We start from the raw sequence: 16,065 nt of genomic DNA, 5'->3' as shown, positions 1-16,065 counted from the left end.
TATTTAGAAGTAAATCCAAGACATCCTATAATTTTGTCTGTATATATCACTTTTATTACCAATAATCTCTCCCCTGAATTAATCTGGTAAAGCAACAAAATCACGACATCACACTATTGCTAATAAGCCCAGACTGCACATTTTAATAGGAACCCTCATCTTGGGCAGTCAGTTCTATCATAGCTTTTCATTTGGATCACTGACTCTTCTAACAGCCTGTGGAAATTTAATTCTAAATGGCAGTACTTTATAGCAAAGAGAGAGGCACATACTTACATGTAAACACTTAAAGAAATTTCCCACGAAAATCCTAACACAGAGCATACTTGGATTTGGGTGAGAATCTGTATTTGTTATGTTTTTATATTACCTGTCATGTTCTTTGTCCACAAGATGATATCTGGCTCTAAATGCTACCAGGTGAGCATAATACGCTGGTGCAGGTATAGAAACAGATCGTGTACAGCGCACATAAGTGTGGCAGAGCTGGTAAGTTAGCAGTTGAAGTTCATCTGCAGTAAAGCAGTTATCATCCCATAAAACATGATAGTGTGAAGGACGGCTGGTACCCTATAGAAGGCAATGGAATATTCTGCTGATTTCTAAACTTTTAAATAAATATTCACCACAGACTAAGTGAAAAAACAAGCTTTGTACATTAGCAAAATACATCCTAATTTAATCATCAATTAAAAAAACATTTAATTGATTCTGGGTATATATCCCAAAGAACTAAAAACAGGGACTCGAACAGATATTTGCACACCTGGGTTCAAAGCAGCATTATTCACAATAGCCAGAAGGTGGACACAATCCAAGTATCCACTGATGGATGAATGTATAATAAAAGGTGGTGTGTGTGTGTATGTATGTGTATACACATTTTATATATATATATAAAACGGAATACTATTCAGTCTTAAAAAGGAAGAAAAATCTGCCACGTACTACAACATGGATGAACCTTGATGATGTTACGCTAAGTGAAATAAACCAGTCACAAAAGGACAAATATTGTACAATTCACTTATATGAGGTACCTGAAGTAGCTGAGTTCATAGAGACAGAAAGTAGAATGGTGATCACCATGGGTTGGGGGGATGTGGGAATGGGGAGTTAGTGTTTAATGAGTACAGAGTATCCGGGAAGATGAAAAAGTTCCATAGATAGAAGGTGGTATGACTGCAGAATAATGTGAATTACTTAATGTCACAGAACTGTATATTTAAAAATGGTTAAAATGGTACATTGTATGTTATGTGTTTTTTACCATAATAAAAAACCAAGAACATTAGTTGAGCTCCTATGTATTAGTCACTATGCTAGGGACTGTGAATTCAAAGAAAAACAAAGTAAACAATGCCAAAACAATGGAAACATAATTCAGTAGAGGAGTAGAGGAAATAGAGCATCTGTAATTATAAAACAACTAATAAATGGCTATAGTACTACTGGTACTTAGTCCTATATGAGAATACCAAAGGAAGTAATTGTGAGGGTGAGCCCTGGGGGTTCTTCACCAAGAGGGGAATGAGTGAGATTTGGCCATTATGGGATGGGCAGGGTGAGGAGACACTGGAGAGAATGAACAGCCTTAACAAAAGCACGGGGGCATAAAATTTCATGGCATATTTGGGGAATAGCTAATAGACTAGGATCAACAGAATATGGGGCACGAGGGGAAAAAGATGAAATTGAAATGAACGTTTGGAATCAGACTGAATGACATGTTTAGGAATTTGGACTTTTACCTGTAGGCAGCAGGGAAAGCACTGCACAGCTTTTTTTTAACAGGAGAGGTTTTGGGTGTGATAAGATTGGGGGTTTTATAAAAGTAACATCAGCAGTAATATGGAGGATGGGTTAGAAACAGAATCATGATGAAGCAGAAAACAGAAAATCTGAACAGACCTATTACTAGTGATTGAATCAGTAATCAAAAGCCTCCCAACTCACAGGGAGATCAGCTCGGTGCTTTGTGACCACCTAGAGGGGTGGGATGGGGAGGGTGGGAGGGAGGGAGATGCAAGAGGGAAGAGAAATGGGAACATATTGTATATGTATAACTGATTCACTTTGTTATAAAGCAGAAGCTAACACACTATTGTAAGGCAATTATACTTCAATAAAGATGTTTAAAAAAAAAAAAAAAAAAAAAAAGCCTCCCAACAAATAAAAGTCCAGGACCAGACAGCTTTACTGGTGAATTTTACCAAACATTCAAAGAAGAATTAATACCAATCCTTCTCAAACTTCCAAAAAATAGAAGAGGAGGGAACTCTTCCAAACTCATTTTACAAGGCTAGCATTACCGTGATACCAAAACCAGACAAGGATGCCTCAAGAAAAGAATTACAGGCTGATATCCCTAATGAACATAGATACAAAAATCCTCGACAAAATATTAGCAAGCCAAATTCAACAATACATTAAAAGGATCATACACCATGATTAAAGGGGATTTATTCTAGGATGTGAGGATGGGTCAACATCTGCAAATAAATCAATGTGATACACCACATTAACAAAATGAAGGATAAAAATCGTATGATCATCTCAATAGAGGCAGAAAAAGCATTTGAGTATTTATAATAAAGACTGTCAACAATGCGGGTATAGAGGGAACGTACTTCAACATAATAAAGGCCATATATGACAAGCCCACAGCTAACATCATACTCAATCATACTCTAAGATCAGGAACAAGACAAAGATGCCCACTCTCACCACTTTTATTTAACGTAGTTATTGAAAGTCCTAGCCAGTGAAATTAGCCAAGAAAAAGAAATAAAATATACAGATCTTCCTTGACTTACGATGGGGTTATGTTCCAATAAACCCATTTTAAGTTGAAGATATCCTAAGTCAAAATGCATTTAATATACCTAACCTACCAAACCTCATAGCTTAGCCTAGCCTAACTCAAACGTGTTCAGAACACTTATGTTAGCCAATAGTTGGGCAAAATCATCTAACACAAAGCTTATTTTACAATAAAGTGTTAAATACCTCATGTAATTTATTGAATACTGTACTGAAAGTGAAAAACAGAATGGCTATATGGATACAGAGTGGTTGTAAGTATATCAGTTTTTTACCCTTGTGATCGTGTGACTGATTGGCAGTTGTGGCTTGCTGCTGCTGCCCAGCATCATGAGAGTATTGTACTTTATATCACTAGCTGGGGAAAAGATCAAAATTCAAAATTTGAAGTACAGTTTCTACTGAATGCATATCACTTTTGCACCACTGTAAAGTCAAAAAATAGTCAAACTATCATATGTTGGGGACTGTATATTATAAAGCTATACTAATTAAACAGTATGGTAAAAACAGGCACATAGATAGATCAGTGGATCAGAATAGAGCCCAGAAATAAACCATGCATATATGATCAATTAATTTATGACAAAGGAGGCAAGAACTTACAATGGGGAGAGGACAGTCTCTTCAATAAATGGGGTTGGGAAAACTGGACAGCCACATGCAAAGAATGAAAATGGAGCACTTATCTTATACCATACACTATACACTAAAATTAACTCAAAATGGTTTAAAGACTTAAATGTAAGACCTGAAACCATAAAACTCCTGGAAGAAAACATAAGCAATAAGCTCCTTGACATAGGTCTTGGTGATGATTTTTTCTGATCTGACACCAAAAGCAAAAGCAACAAAACCAAAAATAAACAAGTAGGACTACACCAAATTAAAAAGCTTCTGCACAGCAAAGGAAGCCATCAGCAAAACAAAAAGGCAACCTACTAAATGGGAGAAGATATTTGCAAATCATGTATCTGATAAGGGGTTAATATCCAAAATACATAAAGAACTCATACAATTCATAGCAAAAGAAAAAAATCCAGTTGAAAAACGGGCAGATCTGAATAGACATTTTTCCAAAGAAGACATACAGATGGTCAACAGGCACATGAAAAAAAGGTTAACATCATTAATCATCAGGGAAATGCACATCAAAATCACAATGTGATATCACCTCATACCTGTTGGAATGGCTATTATCCGAAAGATTAGAAATGACAAGTGTTGGTGATGACAGAAAAGGGAACTCTTTTTTTTGGGGGGCACATGGTGGGGCATGCGGGATCTTAATTCCAGGGATTGAATTCGTGCCCCCTGCAGTGGAAGCGTGGAAGTCCTAACCACTGGACTGCCAGGGAATTCCCTGGGAACTTTTTTTAAAAAAAATTTATTGTATTGAAGTATAGTTGATTTACAATGTTGTGTTAGTTTCTGGTGTACAGCAAAGTGATTCATTTATACATATATATATACATTCTTTTTTATATTATTTTCCATTATGGTTTATCACAGGATACTGAATATAGTTCCCTGTGCTATACAGTAGGGCCTTGTTGTTTATCCATTCTATATATAATAGTTTGCATCTACTAGTCCCAAACTCCCAATCCATCACCCCCGCCACCCCCAGCAACCACAAGTCTGTTCTCTATGTCTGTGAGTCTATTCCTGTTTTGTAGATAAGTTCATTTGTGTCACATTTTAGATTCCACATTAAGTGATACCATATGGTATTTGTCTTTCTCTTTCTGACTTACTTCACTTAGTAGGATAATCTCTAGGTCCATCCATGTTGCTGCAAATAACATTATTTCATTCTTTTTTATGGCTGAGTAGTATTCCATTGTAATATATATACCACATCTTCTTTATCCATTCATCTGTTGATGGACATTTAGGTTGTATCCATGTCCTGGCTATTGTAAATAGTGCTGCAATGAACACTTGAGTGCATGTATCTTCTTTTTTTAAAAAAAATATTTATTTATTTAATTTATTTATTTTCTCTATTTTTTTGGCTGTGTCGGGTCTTAGTTGCAGCATGCGGGATCTTTTGTTGCAGCACGCGGGTTTTCTCTCTCTAGTTGTGGCACACAGGCTTCTCTCTAGTTGTGGTATGCTGGTTTTTCTTTCTCTAGTTGTGGCACACAGGCTCCAGAGTGCATGGGCTCTGTAGTTTGTGGCATGCAGGCTCTCTCATTGAGGTGTGAGAGCTCAACAGTTGTGGTGTGCGGGCTTAGTTGCCTTGTGGCATGTGGGATCTTAGTTCCCCAACCAGGGATCAAACTCATGTCCCCTGCATTGGAAAGTGGATGCTTTACCACTGGACCACCAGGGAAGTCCCTCATGTACCTTTTTTTTACTAAATTCCCTCACTTCCTTTCCTTCTTTTAAAAAAATTTATCTATCTATCTATCTATCTGTCTGTCTGTCTGTCTATCTTTGGCTGCTTTGGGTCTTTGTTGCTGCGTGTGGGCTTTCTTTAGTTGCAGTGAGCAGGGGCTACTCTTTGTTGCGGTGCGCGTGCTTCTCGTGGTGGCTTCTCTTGTTGTGGAGCAGGGGCTCTAGGCATGTGGGCTTCAGTAGTTGTGGCTCGCAGGCTCTATAGAGTGCAGGCTCAGTAGTTGTGGCACACGGGCCTAGTTGCTCTGCGGCATGTGGGATCTTCCCAGACCAGGGCTCGAATCCGTGTCCCCTGCATTGGCACGTGGATTCTTAACCACTGTACCACCAGGGAAGCCCCCCGCATGTATCTCTTTTATTTATAGTTTTCTCTGGGTATATGCCCAAGAGTGGGACTGCAGGATCATATGGCAAGTTTATATTCATTATTATTTTTTAAAATTAATTAATTAATGAACTAATTAATTATGGCTGCGTTGGGTCTTCGTTGCTGCATGTGGGCTTTCTCTAGTTGCGGTGAGCAGGGGCTACTCTTTGTTGCGGTATGCGGGCTTCTCATTGCGGTGGTATCTCTTGCTGCGGAGCGTGGGCTCTAGGCGTGTGGGCTTCAGTAGTTGTGGCACGTGGGCTCAGTAGTTGTGGCTCGCAGGCTGTAGAATGCAGGCTCGGTAGTTGTGGTGCACAGGCTTAGTTGCTCCGCGGCATGTGGGATCTCCCGGACCAGGGCTAGAACCCATGTCCCCTGCATTGGCAGGCGGATTCTTAACCACTGTGCCACCAGGGAAGTCTTGGCAACTCTAGTTTTTTGAGGGACCTCCATACTGTTTTCCATAGTGGCTGCACCAGTTTACTTTCCCACCAACAATGCATAAGAGTTCCCTTTTGAACCCTCCTACGCTGTTGGTGAGAATGTAAATTGGTGCAGCCACTGTGGAAAACAGTATGGAGGTTCCTCAAAAAATTAAAAACAGAAATAACCATATGATCTAGCAGTTCCACTTATGGGTATTTATCTGAAAAAAACAAAAACACTAATTCAAAAAGTATGCACCACTATGTTCATTGCAGCAATATTTGCAATAGCTAAGATACGGAAACAACCTAAGTGTCCATCGATGGATGAACAGATAAAGAAATTGTGATATATATATATGGACATTATGCTAAGTAAAATAAGTCAGACAGAGAAAGACAAATGCCATATATCTGGAATCAAAATGAATGAATGAAAAATAATTTAAAAAGCATGGTCAAAGATACAGAGAACAGATTCGTGGTTGCCAGAGGCAGGGGTGGGAGAAATGGGTGAACTGTTATTGTTTTTACTTTAAATAAACACCACCACCACCACCCCCATGGAAAAAAAAAAAGAAAAAAAAGAAAACAGGAGGAGACTAAAAGCAAGGGGAGCAATTAGGAGGCTGCTGCACTAGTGCTGGTATGAGATGATGAATGTATGAAGTATGAAAATGGCAGTGGCAAAGGAGAAAAGAGACAGATTAGCTCGTACGTTAGCACATATTTATCATTTTTCAGACACTGTGCAAGATTTTGGGGATAAAGTTCAAATTACTACCAAATCCTACCTCCCCCAAATTTGTATGTTTATAATGCATGTATAATATATTGTACATGCACACATTCAGTATTTACTGAACACTCACTATATGCCATGTCCTGTATGAGGTTCTGGGCACACAGTAGTGAATAAGACACACATTCCAGTGATGAGACAGATAGCACATAAATAAAACCATCAGAAACTGGGCTATGAAGAGAATTAAAATGCAGGGTAGCATGGAAGACTGACTATGTCTGTGGCTACATCAGATTCTGTGGTTAGAGAAGGCCTGTCTCCCTGAGGAAGAGACATGGAAGTGAGCTCTGTATGATAAGGAGGGCTTGTAAGGTCAGGGGAAACAGCATTTCAGGCGCAGAGAAGACACAGGGCTAAAGTCCTAACTATTTACAATTCATTCAGTTCTCGCCCATCACCATTCTAGTCCCAACCACCATTATCTTTTGCTTAACAGACTCCTAACTGATGTCCTCAATATCACTCTTACTCCCCAGTACAAACAGTACTTAAATAAGAGTGAATTAAAAAACAAAACAAAACACACACCTAATTACGTTAGTGTCTAGTTTAAAGTCTTTTAATAGCTTCCTAGTGCACTTAGACTAAATCCAAGTCCTTATCTTTGCTCAACAAGGCCCATAGGGTCCAGCCTGGGCTACCTCTCTAACTTACTCTCATACTGCAGCAGCAGCCTGCATTTGATTCCTTCAGTGGACAAATTTTTTTCCACCAAAAGGGCCTGTATATGCGCCTCTTCCTCATTCTTGGCTTGGTTAACTCCTACTCATTCCTCAAGATCTTATCTTAAATGTCATTTCTCAGGGAAGCTTTTTGTGATCTCCCAATCTAATCTAAATCAGTTCCGCACTGAAGTCTCTCTTCCTATCTTTACTTTCCTTTTATTGCACCTAACCCAATTTATAAGTATGTATTTGTGAGATGACTTACTTAATAAATCTCCCCCAATAAACTAAAAGAGGAAAGGATTGTGTTATTTGTTCACTCCACATACCTAGTATCAACACCTATCTTCTAAGAGGTACACAATAAATATCTGTTGATTGAATGAATAACCTCTGCCTTTTGGGACCTTATAGACTAGTGGAAAGGGGAGAGAAACAAAAGCTTGATTACAATGCTGTGTAATAAGTGCAACAAAAAGGTATGCACAGGGTGCTCAGGCAGTGCAGAGAGGGGCACTTGTCTTGGGGAAGGATACAAGAAAGACTACTGGGAAGAGCTGATGTCTGAGATGAGTCTTAAAGGATGAGCAGGAGTAAGTTAGGGAAGAAATACTTAAGGTAAGGAAGCAACATGGACAGGATACTTATGAGAATTACCTAAAAGTAGTTTAGAATGGCTGCAGCTGTGTTGTATGTTTGTGTATGTAAAAGAGAGGAGACAGTCATATACAGAGGAAGAGAAAAGGAGAGGGAAGGAGTAGGAGGGAAGAATAGGAGGGAAGAATGGGAGAAAAGAGTGAGAGACAGAGAGACTGAGGGTATAGCAGCAGTGAAGGGAGCAGGATAGTGGATATAAGGACTTGAGTCTATAGGTTGTCCTAGGAAGATGAGACTTCACCTTCAATGGATGTGAAGCACTAAGCAGATGAATGATAGGATCTTAGCTTTTTTTTTTTTTTCTAAATAAATTTATTTATGGTTGGGTCTTTGCTGCTGCACCGTGGGCTTTCTCTAGTTGCGGCGAGCGGGGGCTACTCTTCATTGCGGTGTGCGGGCTTCTCAGTGTGGTGGCTTCTCTTGTTGCAGAGCACAGGCTCTAGGCGCACAGGCTTCAGTAGTTGTGGCACGTGGGCTCTAGAGCACAGACTCAGTAGTTGTGGCACACAGGCTTAGTTGCTCCGCGGCATGTGGGATCTTCCCGGGCCAGGGCTCAAACCCGTGTCCCCTGCATTGGCAGGCAGATTCTTAACCATTGCGCCACCAGGGAAGTCGGATCTTAGCTGTTTTAATTAATCTAATGAGAACAGACTAAATGAGGGCACCCAGGATCATCATGTAATTATATAGGAAAGTAATAATGAGAACTTGAACTAAGCAGGGGAGGTGAGGATAAGAATAAGAGATAGGGGCTTCCCTGGTGGCGCAGTGGTTAAGAATCCGCTTGCCAATGCAGGGGGCATGGGTTCGATCCCTGGCCTGGGAAGATCCCACATGCCGCGGAGCAACTAAGCCCGTGCGCCACAACTACTGAGGCTGCGCTCTAGAGCCCACAAGCCACAACTACTGAGCCCGCGTGCCTAGAGCCCGTGCTGCACAACAAGAGAAGCCACAACAATGAGAAGCCCGTGCACTGCAACAAAGAGTAGCCCCCGCTCGCCGCAAGTAGAGAAAGCCCACGCACAGCAACGAAGACCCAACACAGCCAAAAAAGAAAAAAAAGAATAAGAGATAGGTCTTAGACTGAGAAGACAGATTCTGTAGAGTTCAGGGATTCCATTAGATAAGGGTGGCAGGTGAGAAGGTGCAATCAAAAATAACTTCAAGATCTGGAAATCAGGAGAAAAGCTGTATCTGTAAAAAGAGATTTCAAAGTCATAAATATTACTTGAACTTAAATTTTGTTTTTTGGCTGTGCTGCACAGCCTGCAGGATCTTAGTTCCCTGACCAGGGACTGAACCCAGGCCCACAGCAGTAAAAGAGCTGAGTCCTAACCACTGGACCGCCAGGGAATTCCCTGAACTTAAAATTTTAAAAGGTGGGTGGAAGAAAAACCAAACCTAGAAAAAACGGAAGGGTAAGATGACAGGTAGGATAACACGTGTAGTGGAAGCCAAATGGTAGATGGTTTTGATGAGTGCGTGATTATAATAGAGTCAGAAGTTACAGAGATCAAGGAGCAATAACGGTGGGGCAGAAGGCAGTTTGCTATAAGTTGAAGAGGAAATAAGTGTAGTCTTTTTTGTTCTTAATGTAAACCTTTTATAGAAGTAAATATATATAGAGAAAAATACATGTACCATACATGTAGACTGATGAATTTTTCACAAAGAGAATATACCCATGAAACCAGCACCCAAATCAAGAAACTAACGTTAACTGCAACCACAAAGCCCCTTTGTGCCCTCTCAGGGTCACTACCCTACCTGCCACCCTGCTCCCTGTAACCCGACTTTTAACATCATAGATTAGTTTTGCTTGTTTTTAAAGTTTATAATGTATGTACCCTCTGGGTCTAGCTTCTTTGATTTGACATTGTGAAATTCATACATACTGTTGTATCATTCTTACTGTCGTATAAATCACATTTGTATAGTTATTTATCCAATCTACTGATCATGGGCATTTGAACTGTTTGTACTGATAGTTTTTGTACTGACCATTATGACCAGTGCTACTATGAATATTAACATACTATCTTTTGGTGAATATAGGTATGCATTTCTGTTGGCTATCTTGGAGTGGAAATCCTGGTCATAGAGCATACATATATTTAAGTTTAGTAGATAATGCCAGCCAATTTTAAAAAATGTTCACATTAATTTACACTCCTACCAGGAGAGTATAAGAGTTCCAGTTGCTCTATATCCTTAATACTGTTTGTCTTTTAAAATTTCAGCCATTTTGGTGAGTGTGTTTAGGCTATCCTTTTAAGAACAGTTTGGTGACAAATGGTAGGAAGACAGCACCTTAAAGGAGAACAGCAGGAGCAAGGAACTGTATTTTAGGACGGGGATAACTATAAGCTAAGGGAATGGAATCAGAAGCTTAAAAGAGACTGAAGATATACGAAAGAGGATAACTGGTGAACTAAGGCCAACTTAAGGCAGGCAAGAGCGAATGAGAACAATCCTACAGGTTGACCCAGTTTCCTGTGGGAAAGGAGGGAAGAAAGTAGGCATGACTGACAATATAATTTCTTAGTGAGAAAAAAGGAAGGGGTCATGTGCTGAGTCTTGGGGCAACAGACCAAGTTAGGAACCCACAGAAAATGGTAGAGAGAGCTAATTAAAGTGGAGTCAAAGGAACGTTAAATCACAGTGAAGAACATCTTCGAAGTTTTGGAGATTCATATTAGGAAGTTATAATTTAGGACACTGCCCCTCCTCAACAGGTACATTTATGTCTTCAGAAGAATTTCCTTTGGTGGGTCAGAGGGGTCACATGCTCCACCCAGTTAATGTGTTTCTAACAGTATGGTAAGTAGGATTTTTTTCCCCTGCTGTCCTAGAATTTCAACTAAGGTCCAAAGCAGGGGACTAAAGGTGCTAAGCATCTTACATTCTAAAGAGCTACAAACCTTTGGAGTCAGCTATCCTCCCTCAAGGGCTCATGGAGAGGAGACAGTTCAGGACAGGTCTTACAATCAAATCCCGGGCTCTGGCCCCTTCTCATCTTACCCCTATCCTCTCAATATAGGAAGAGATTGAGAGTTTTGTGAAAATACAGAATTTCAATTGTGAGGAAAGGCACTCTCTCTCCCCTAAAGACATGTAAGGGGCACTCCAAGAGAATCAGTTGTAAAGATGAGAGCCTGTTAGAAAGGGAGAGACTATCCCATCTCATTCCCCAACTGGATTATTCCTGAGCTCAGAGTCCATAGGCCCACTCTCCCAACTCCATACAGGTAGAGCGATGAGAGCTCTTGGAAGCAGTTCTGGGAGTCTAAAAAAATGAAGTTGAGTAGAGAAGGAGGGGCCATGGAGCCATGCAATGGGATATCTAACCTAAAGAAGGGGCTGGGGTCTATACCACAGATGGGGCTAAAGAAGGACAGTGCTGCCCTTTGAGGGTCCTCAGCTCATGGAGGCTAAGGGATTAGAAAGAATCAGAATGGACTAGAGAAAGGCTTGTGTCATCTCCCCACTACTGACATTCTGGCAGTCAGCAGTACCAGATGAGTTAGAGCCCTAGAAGGAGGAGGGGAAGGAGGTATCTCAGAGGCAGGCCATGGTCCCCTCCCCTACTCAAAACACGGGGACCAAAGCTCTAGAGCCTGTCTTGGGCAGATGGAGGGTAGAAGGGAAACGCCAAGCTTTAATTTTATTTGTAAATTTAAGTTTTAAAAATGAATGGGAATTTTATCTCAAAATAAAATGGGGAGGGGAGGAAATGGAACTAAGCTGTAAACACCAATATGGCCAACATAAATGTCAAGAAGTTACGGAATTTGGCCGAAACGTTGTTAAAGGATCTGTTGTTCAGTGGTAAAGTTAAAAGTAGTGATACAAAAAAATTATCTCATACTGGTTAGGAATGATTCGATTTTAATTTTAGCTGTTAAAAAATAAGACTCCTCCTTTTGATCTCAGAGAAGTTCGATAAGTCTAATAAAGCTGGGAAGACATGTAAAGAACGGTCTTTGTGGACTTCCCTGTTGGCACAGTGACTAAGAATCTGCCTGCCAATGCAGGGGACATGGGTTCGATCCCCGGTCTGCGAAGATCCCACATGCCATGGAGCAACTAAGCCTGTGCACCACAACTACTGAGTCTGTGCTCTAGAGCCCGTGAGCCACAACTACTGAGCCCGTTTGCCACAACTACTGAAGCCCGTGTGCCCTAGAGCCCATGCGCCGCAACTACTGAGCCCATGCGCTGCAACTACTGAAGCCCGCATGCCTAGAGGCTGTACTCTGCAACAAGAGAAGCCATGGCAATGAGAAGCCCGCACACCGCAAGAAAGAGTAGCCCCCGCTCACTGCAACTAGAGAAAGCCCAGAAAGTTCCTGTGAAATATTCCTGGTTATTTGCTGACTAGAGCAAAGTTTCAATTTGGTGTCCCCCCAAAATATTGGTCCCTAAAGTTTCTGGTTAAATACATTGGAGAAATAGTCCTGTCTTGAAAATTCATAATAACCATTTGCATATCAATGGCATCCAAAAGTTCTAGAGTAAAAAGACAATCTGTTTGACCAGCATTTCTAAAATTTACGTGAATAGAGAATCTTTTTTCCCCCTCCATTATATTTACTAAAAAGTCATAGCAGTAGGGTTCCTTGGGATACATGGAGAGAAACTTAAGGTTAAAATATGTACTTGAATGATAACAGATTTTATCTCAGAAGGTACTTTTAACTTTGTTTTGCTGACTGTTACCACCCACCATGAAAATGTACCACATTGATTGTAAACAGGAGGAGTTATAAGAACATATATAAATGAGTAGGACAATAATTTTAAAGCCCTAAGAGTGAAACTGGGGTTAGTGTATGTGGGACATATAAAGCTTTAAGATTCAGATATACAGTTAGGTACATCTTCCTGAAATTTCTATTTTAATCAATGGCAAGTAAACTAAAATAGTTTTGGGCTACATTCTCTCAGATATCCTGCGAATGTGGATTCACTCTCTGCTGCTGGAAAGTTTGAGAAGCACTGAATGACAGCTTATGTTTTACTAAGTATAGCTAACAAATTAACAAAAAGATTTTCTGAAAATAAGAAAAGACTTAGAATTATTTAACTGAAACTTAAAGCTGTAATTCTACAACTAAACTCTTTCACATGCTCAGTATCTGCCAGTAAATGTCAAAGTTTTTTATGAAGTATTATTATCAAAAAGAATATATCAAAGGAACAATCAGGTATTTTAGATTTTTTTTGAAGTTTTACATTAAATTAAGGACATAGTTTAGGGAGATGCCTTCTATTAAAATACTTATATTCTGGTACTTTTGCAGAAATAAGTCCCTCTCTCAAGGTGAAAAAGGGGATATGATTTAGTTACTGAAAGTTTCACCTAATTTCATGTGGAAACAATCGGAAGTGCAGAGAAGAATATTTCTTTCTCTTTTATCTGAGATTAAAAAAATATGCCTAAGAACAGAAGTTCCTGAATAAAAACATTTCACCCGAAGTACAGGCTTACCTGTATTCCAGCATGGCTACAGAGGTAAAAGTCAAACTCATATGGGTGTGTAATGTCTGTATCAACTGTTGTTCCAGCTGGGATATTGCCACTTCTTCCGACCTAGATTTGTTTGGTCAAAGTTTAAACAAACAAGACAAAGGTAAAGAATGTGTCTGAAAGCACTTTTAAAAAGATATAAATACATAGGCTGATCCCATGTTTCACTACTTCTGGCTTGAAATATTACTTAAGCAGGCACTAAGAGCAGACCTTATTCTAGTCCTAGGTCCTATTCTTAAATGTTGCTGAAAGTGAAAGCTGATAACAAAGAGCTATTAGTCTCTACTGATGCTTAGCTGGTAGTTGATCGCAATACGGGTAGAAAACATAAAAATTTTTTTAAAAAAAGTTACTTTAAGTGCTCCAATTTGTGACATCTGTGCAGAGCAGGTACTCTTGAATGTGCAGTTTTATGAAAATTAGCATTTTTCTCAGAGAGCCCTATATTTTTAGAGGGAAAGAATGCTGACAACAGCATCAACTAGAGTCACCATTTGTTAACCATTTATATGTCAGGTACTTTACATACGTTATTTCTAATCCTCATAATCCTGCAAGTTAGGTATTATTCCCATTTGTCTGGGGGGAATCTACAGCTCAGGAATACAAAATAACTTGCCCAATAGCATCCAATAAAGGGCATAACTGAGAGTCAGACATGGAAATGACTGCAAAGGCCCTATTTCTTTTATTTCATATTAGCAGTTTCAACATCTTGTAAGAAAACAGACACCATGATTTTCTCTGAGTAATACATGATGTAAATGAAAAAGTTCGAAACTCCTGATAATGAAAGTCTCCTAATAAAACACTTTAAATGCATATATATATACTTACCTCTACCTCCTTATCCCTAACATATTTAAAATCATTCATTGTAAGTTGAGGTTTACAAGGCTAACAAATCAGAGACTCTTTTACTGACTCAGACATTATTTCTGCTGTGTGAGGGACTGTTACCAGGCGGTGGCTGGAGTTATATCTGTGTGGACCAACCAGCTAGCTTCACCAAATCACAAAATAAAGAAAACAGTTCATAAACTACTAAATTATGCCTATTCTTAACACACAAGTCTCCTAATTAATGTATATTTAAAAGTTTTATTCTCTTTAGAGAGGCGGCAGAATGCCTGGGTTCATATCAGAGCTCCACCAGTTTCTAGTCATGAAATCTAGGGCACAGTGTTTTCCTCTCTGTGCCTATTTCCTCATTTATAATTATCTCTCATCTATTATGATTAGTAGATTTAGAGCAAAGATGAAAGAGAAGCAAACAAACGAAGGAAAGGCACAATTAAACATCAGTTGCAAGAAATCATTAAATCTAACTTAGGTTTTCCTGATCTAACTTTTGAAGAAACCTTTGGTTTTCTAGGTACAGAAATGTAATTTGGGGCACAGGCCTTTAACAACATGGAGGCCAAAATAAAACTATCATTACTGCTATTAGAGATGTGGTATAGGACAGTGATTAAGAGTACTCTGGAGCCAGACTGCCTATTTTGAGTCCTAGCTCTACCAATTTAACCTCCATGTGCCACAGTTTCCTACTGTGAAAAATGGGGATAATAATAATAAGTACCTCATAGTGTTGTTTGTGAGGGTTAAATGAGTTAAATTTATAAAAAATATCCAGAACAGTGCCTGCCATTATGCCCTCTTTTTCTCTATCACTACCACCATTACCACCACTCTACAACTAGGTAACCTCCACTGAGTGCTTAGCATGTGCCAAGCACCGTTCTAAGTACATTACATATTTTAATTAAAAAAAAAATCCTTTCAAAAACCCAAATAAGGCAAATATTAATATTATCCAAACCTTGCTCAGAAAGAAACCGGCACAGAGATGTTAAGTTACTTGCCCAAAGCTACACAACGAGTGTAATCAAAGACCAAATATGTACCAAAGACAAGACACACTCCTTTCTTTTTCAGTCTTTTCTATTGATCCCCTTTCCCAAGGGGACACTGACCCTTGTACTCCTCAGATTTCTCTGCTCTAAGGTTTGCAGGATGGGGGCAGAGCACTGAAAATGAAAGTTAGTTTGCATGAATTTTCACTAATCACTCTAGAATGTCCCTAGCTTGTAAAATTAATTTTTACAAGATATTTTAAAAATAGAACATACCTTTTTTCTTCTGAACATTTAAGGAAAATATGAATAAAAAGAACAATTTTAAAACTATGAGTTTCTTCACAACAACAAAAAAGTATAATGGGATTTTGAACATTTGGAGTGTTACTAGAAATTCTAGAAAGTTAAAAATTAACTTATTTTGATGCTTCTATACTCATAATCAATCTGCTTTGCTGTAACCCACTACTATATATCAGAAACTCTGCTGTTGGCAGAGAGCCTTTGTTAAGTGCTCTATGAACTATG

General features: G+C 39.3%; 1 protein-coding gene across 3 annotated transcripts in view; it reads right to left on the bottom strand.

Moving 5' to 3' along the window:
• Positions 1-16,065, bottom strand: part of AGO3 (argonaute RISC catalytic component 3) — a 129,435-nt gene that overhangs the window by 13,634 nt on the left and 99,736 nt on the right. For all 3 annotated transcript variants that reach the window (XM_007182514.3, XM_057545717.1, XM_057545721.1), the window contains 2 exons: positions 13,637-13,738; positions 371-570 (listed from right to left, as the gene is read on the bottom strand). In XM_007182514.3, coding sequence (XP_007182576.1) covers positions 371-570; positions 13,637-13,738 — 302 coding nt within the window. The remainder of the gene's footprint in view (positions 1-370; positions 571-13,636; positions 13,739-16,065) is intronic.

This window comes from Balaenoptera acutorostrata, chromosome 1, assembly GCF_949987535.1.
Source record: "Balaenoptera acutorostrata chromosome 1, mBalAcu1.1, whole genome shotgun sequence".
NCBI classification, from domain to species: Eukaryota; Metazoa; Chordata; class Mammalia; order Artiodactyla; family Balaenopteridae; genus Balaenoptera; species Balaenoptera acutorostrata.
The sequence above is the reverse complement of the archived record's forward strand: the minus strand, read 5'-3'. Positions and strand labels throughout refer to the sequence as shown.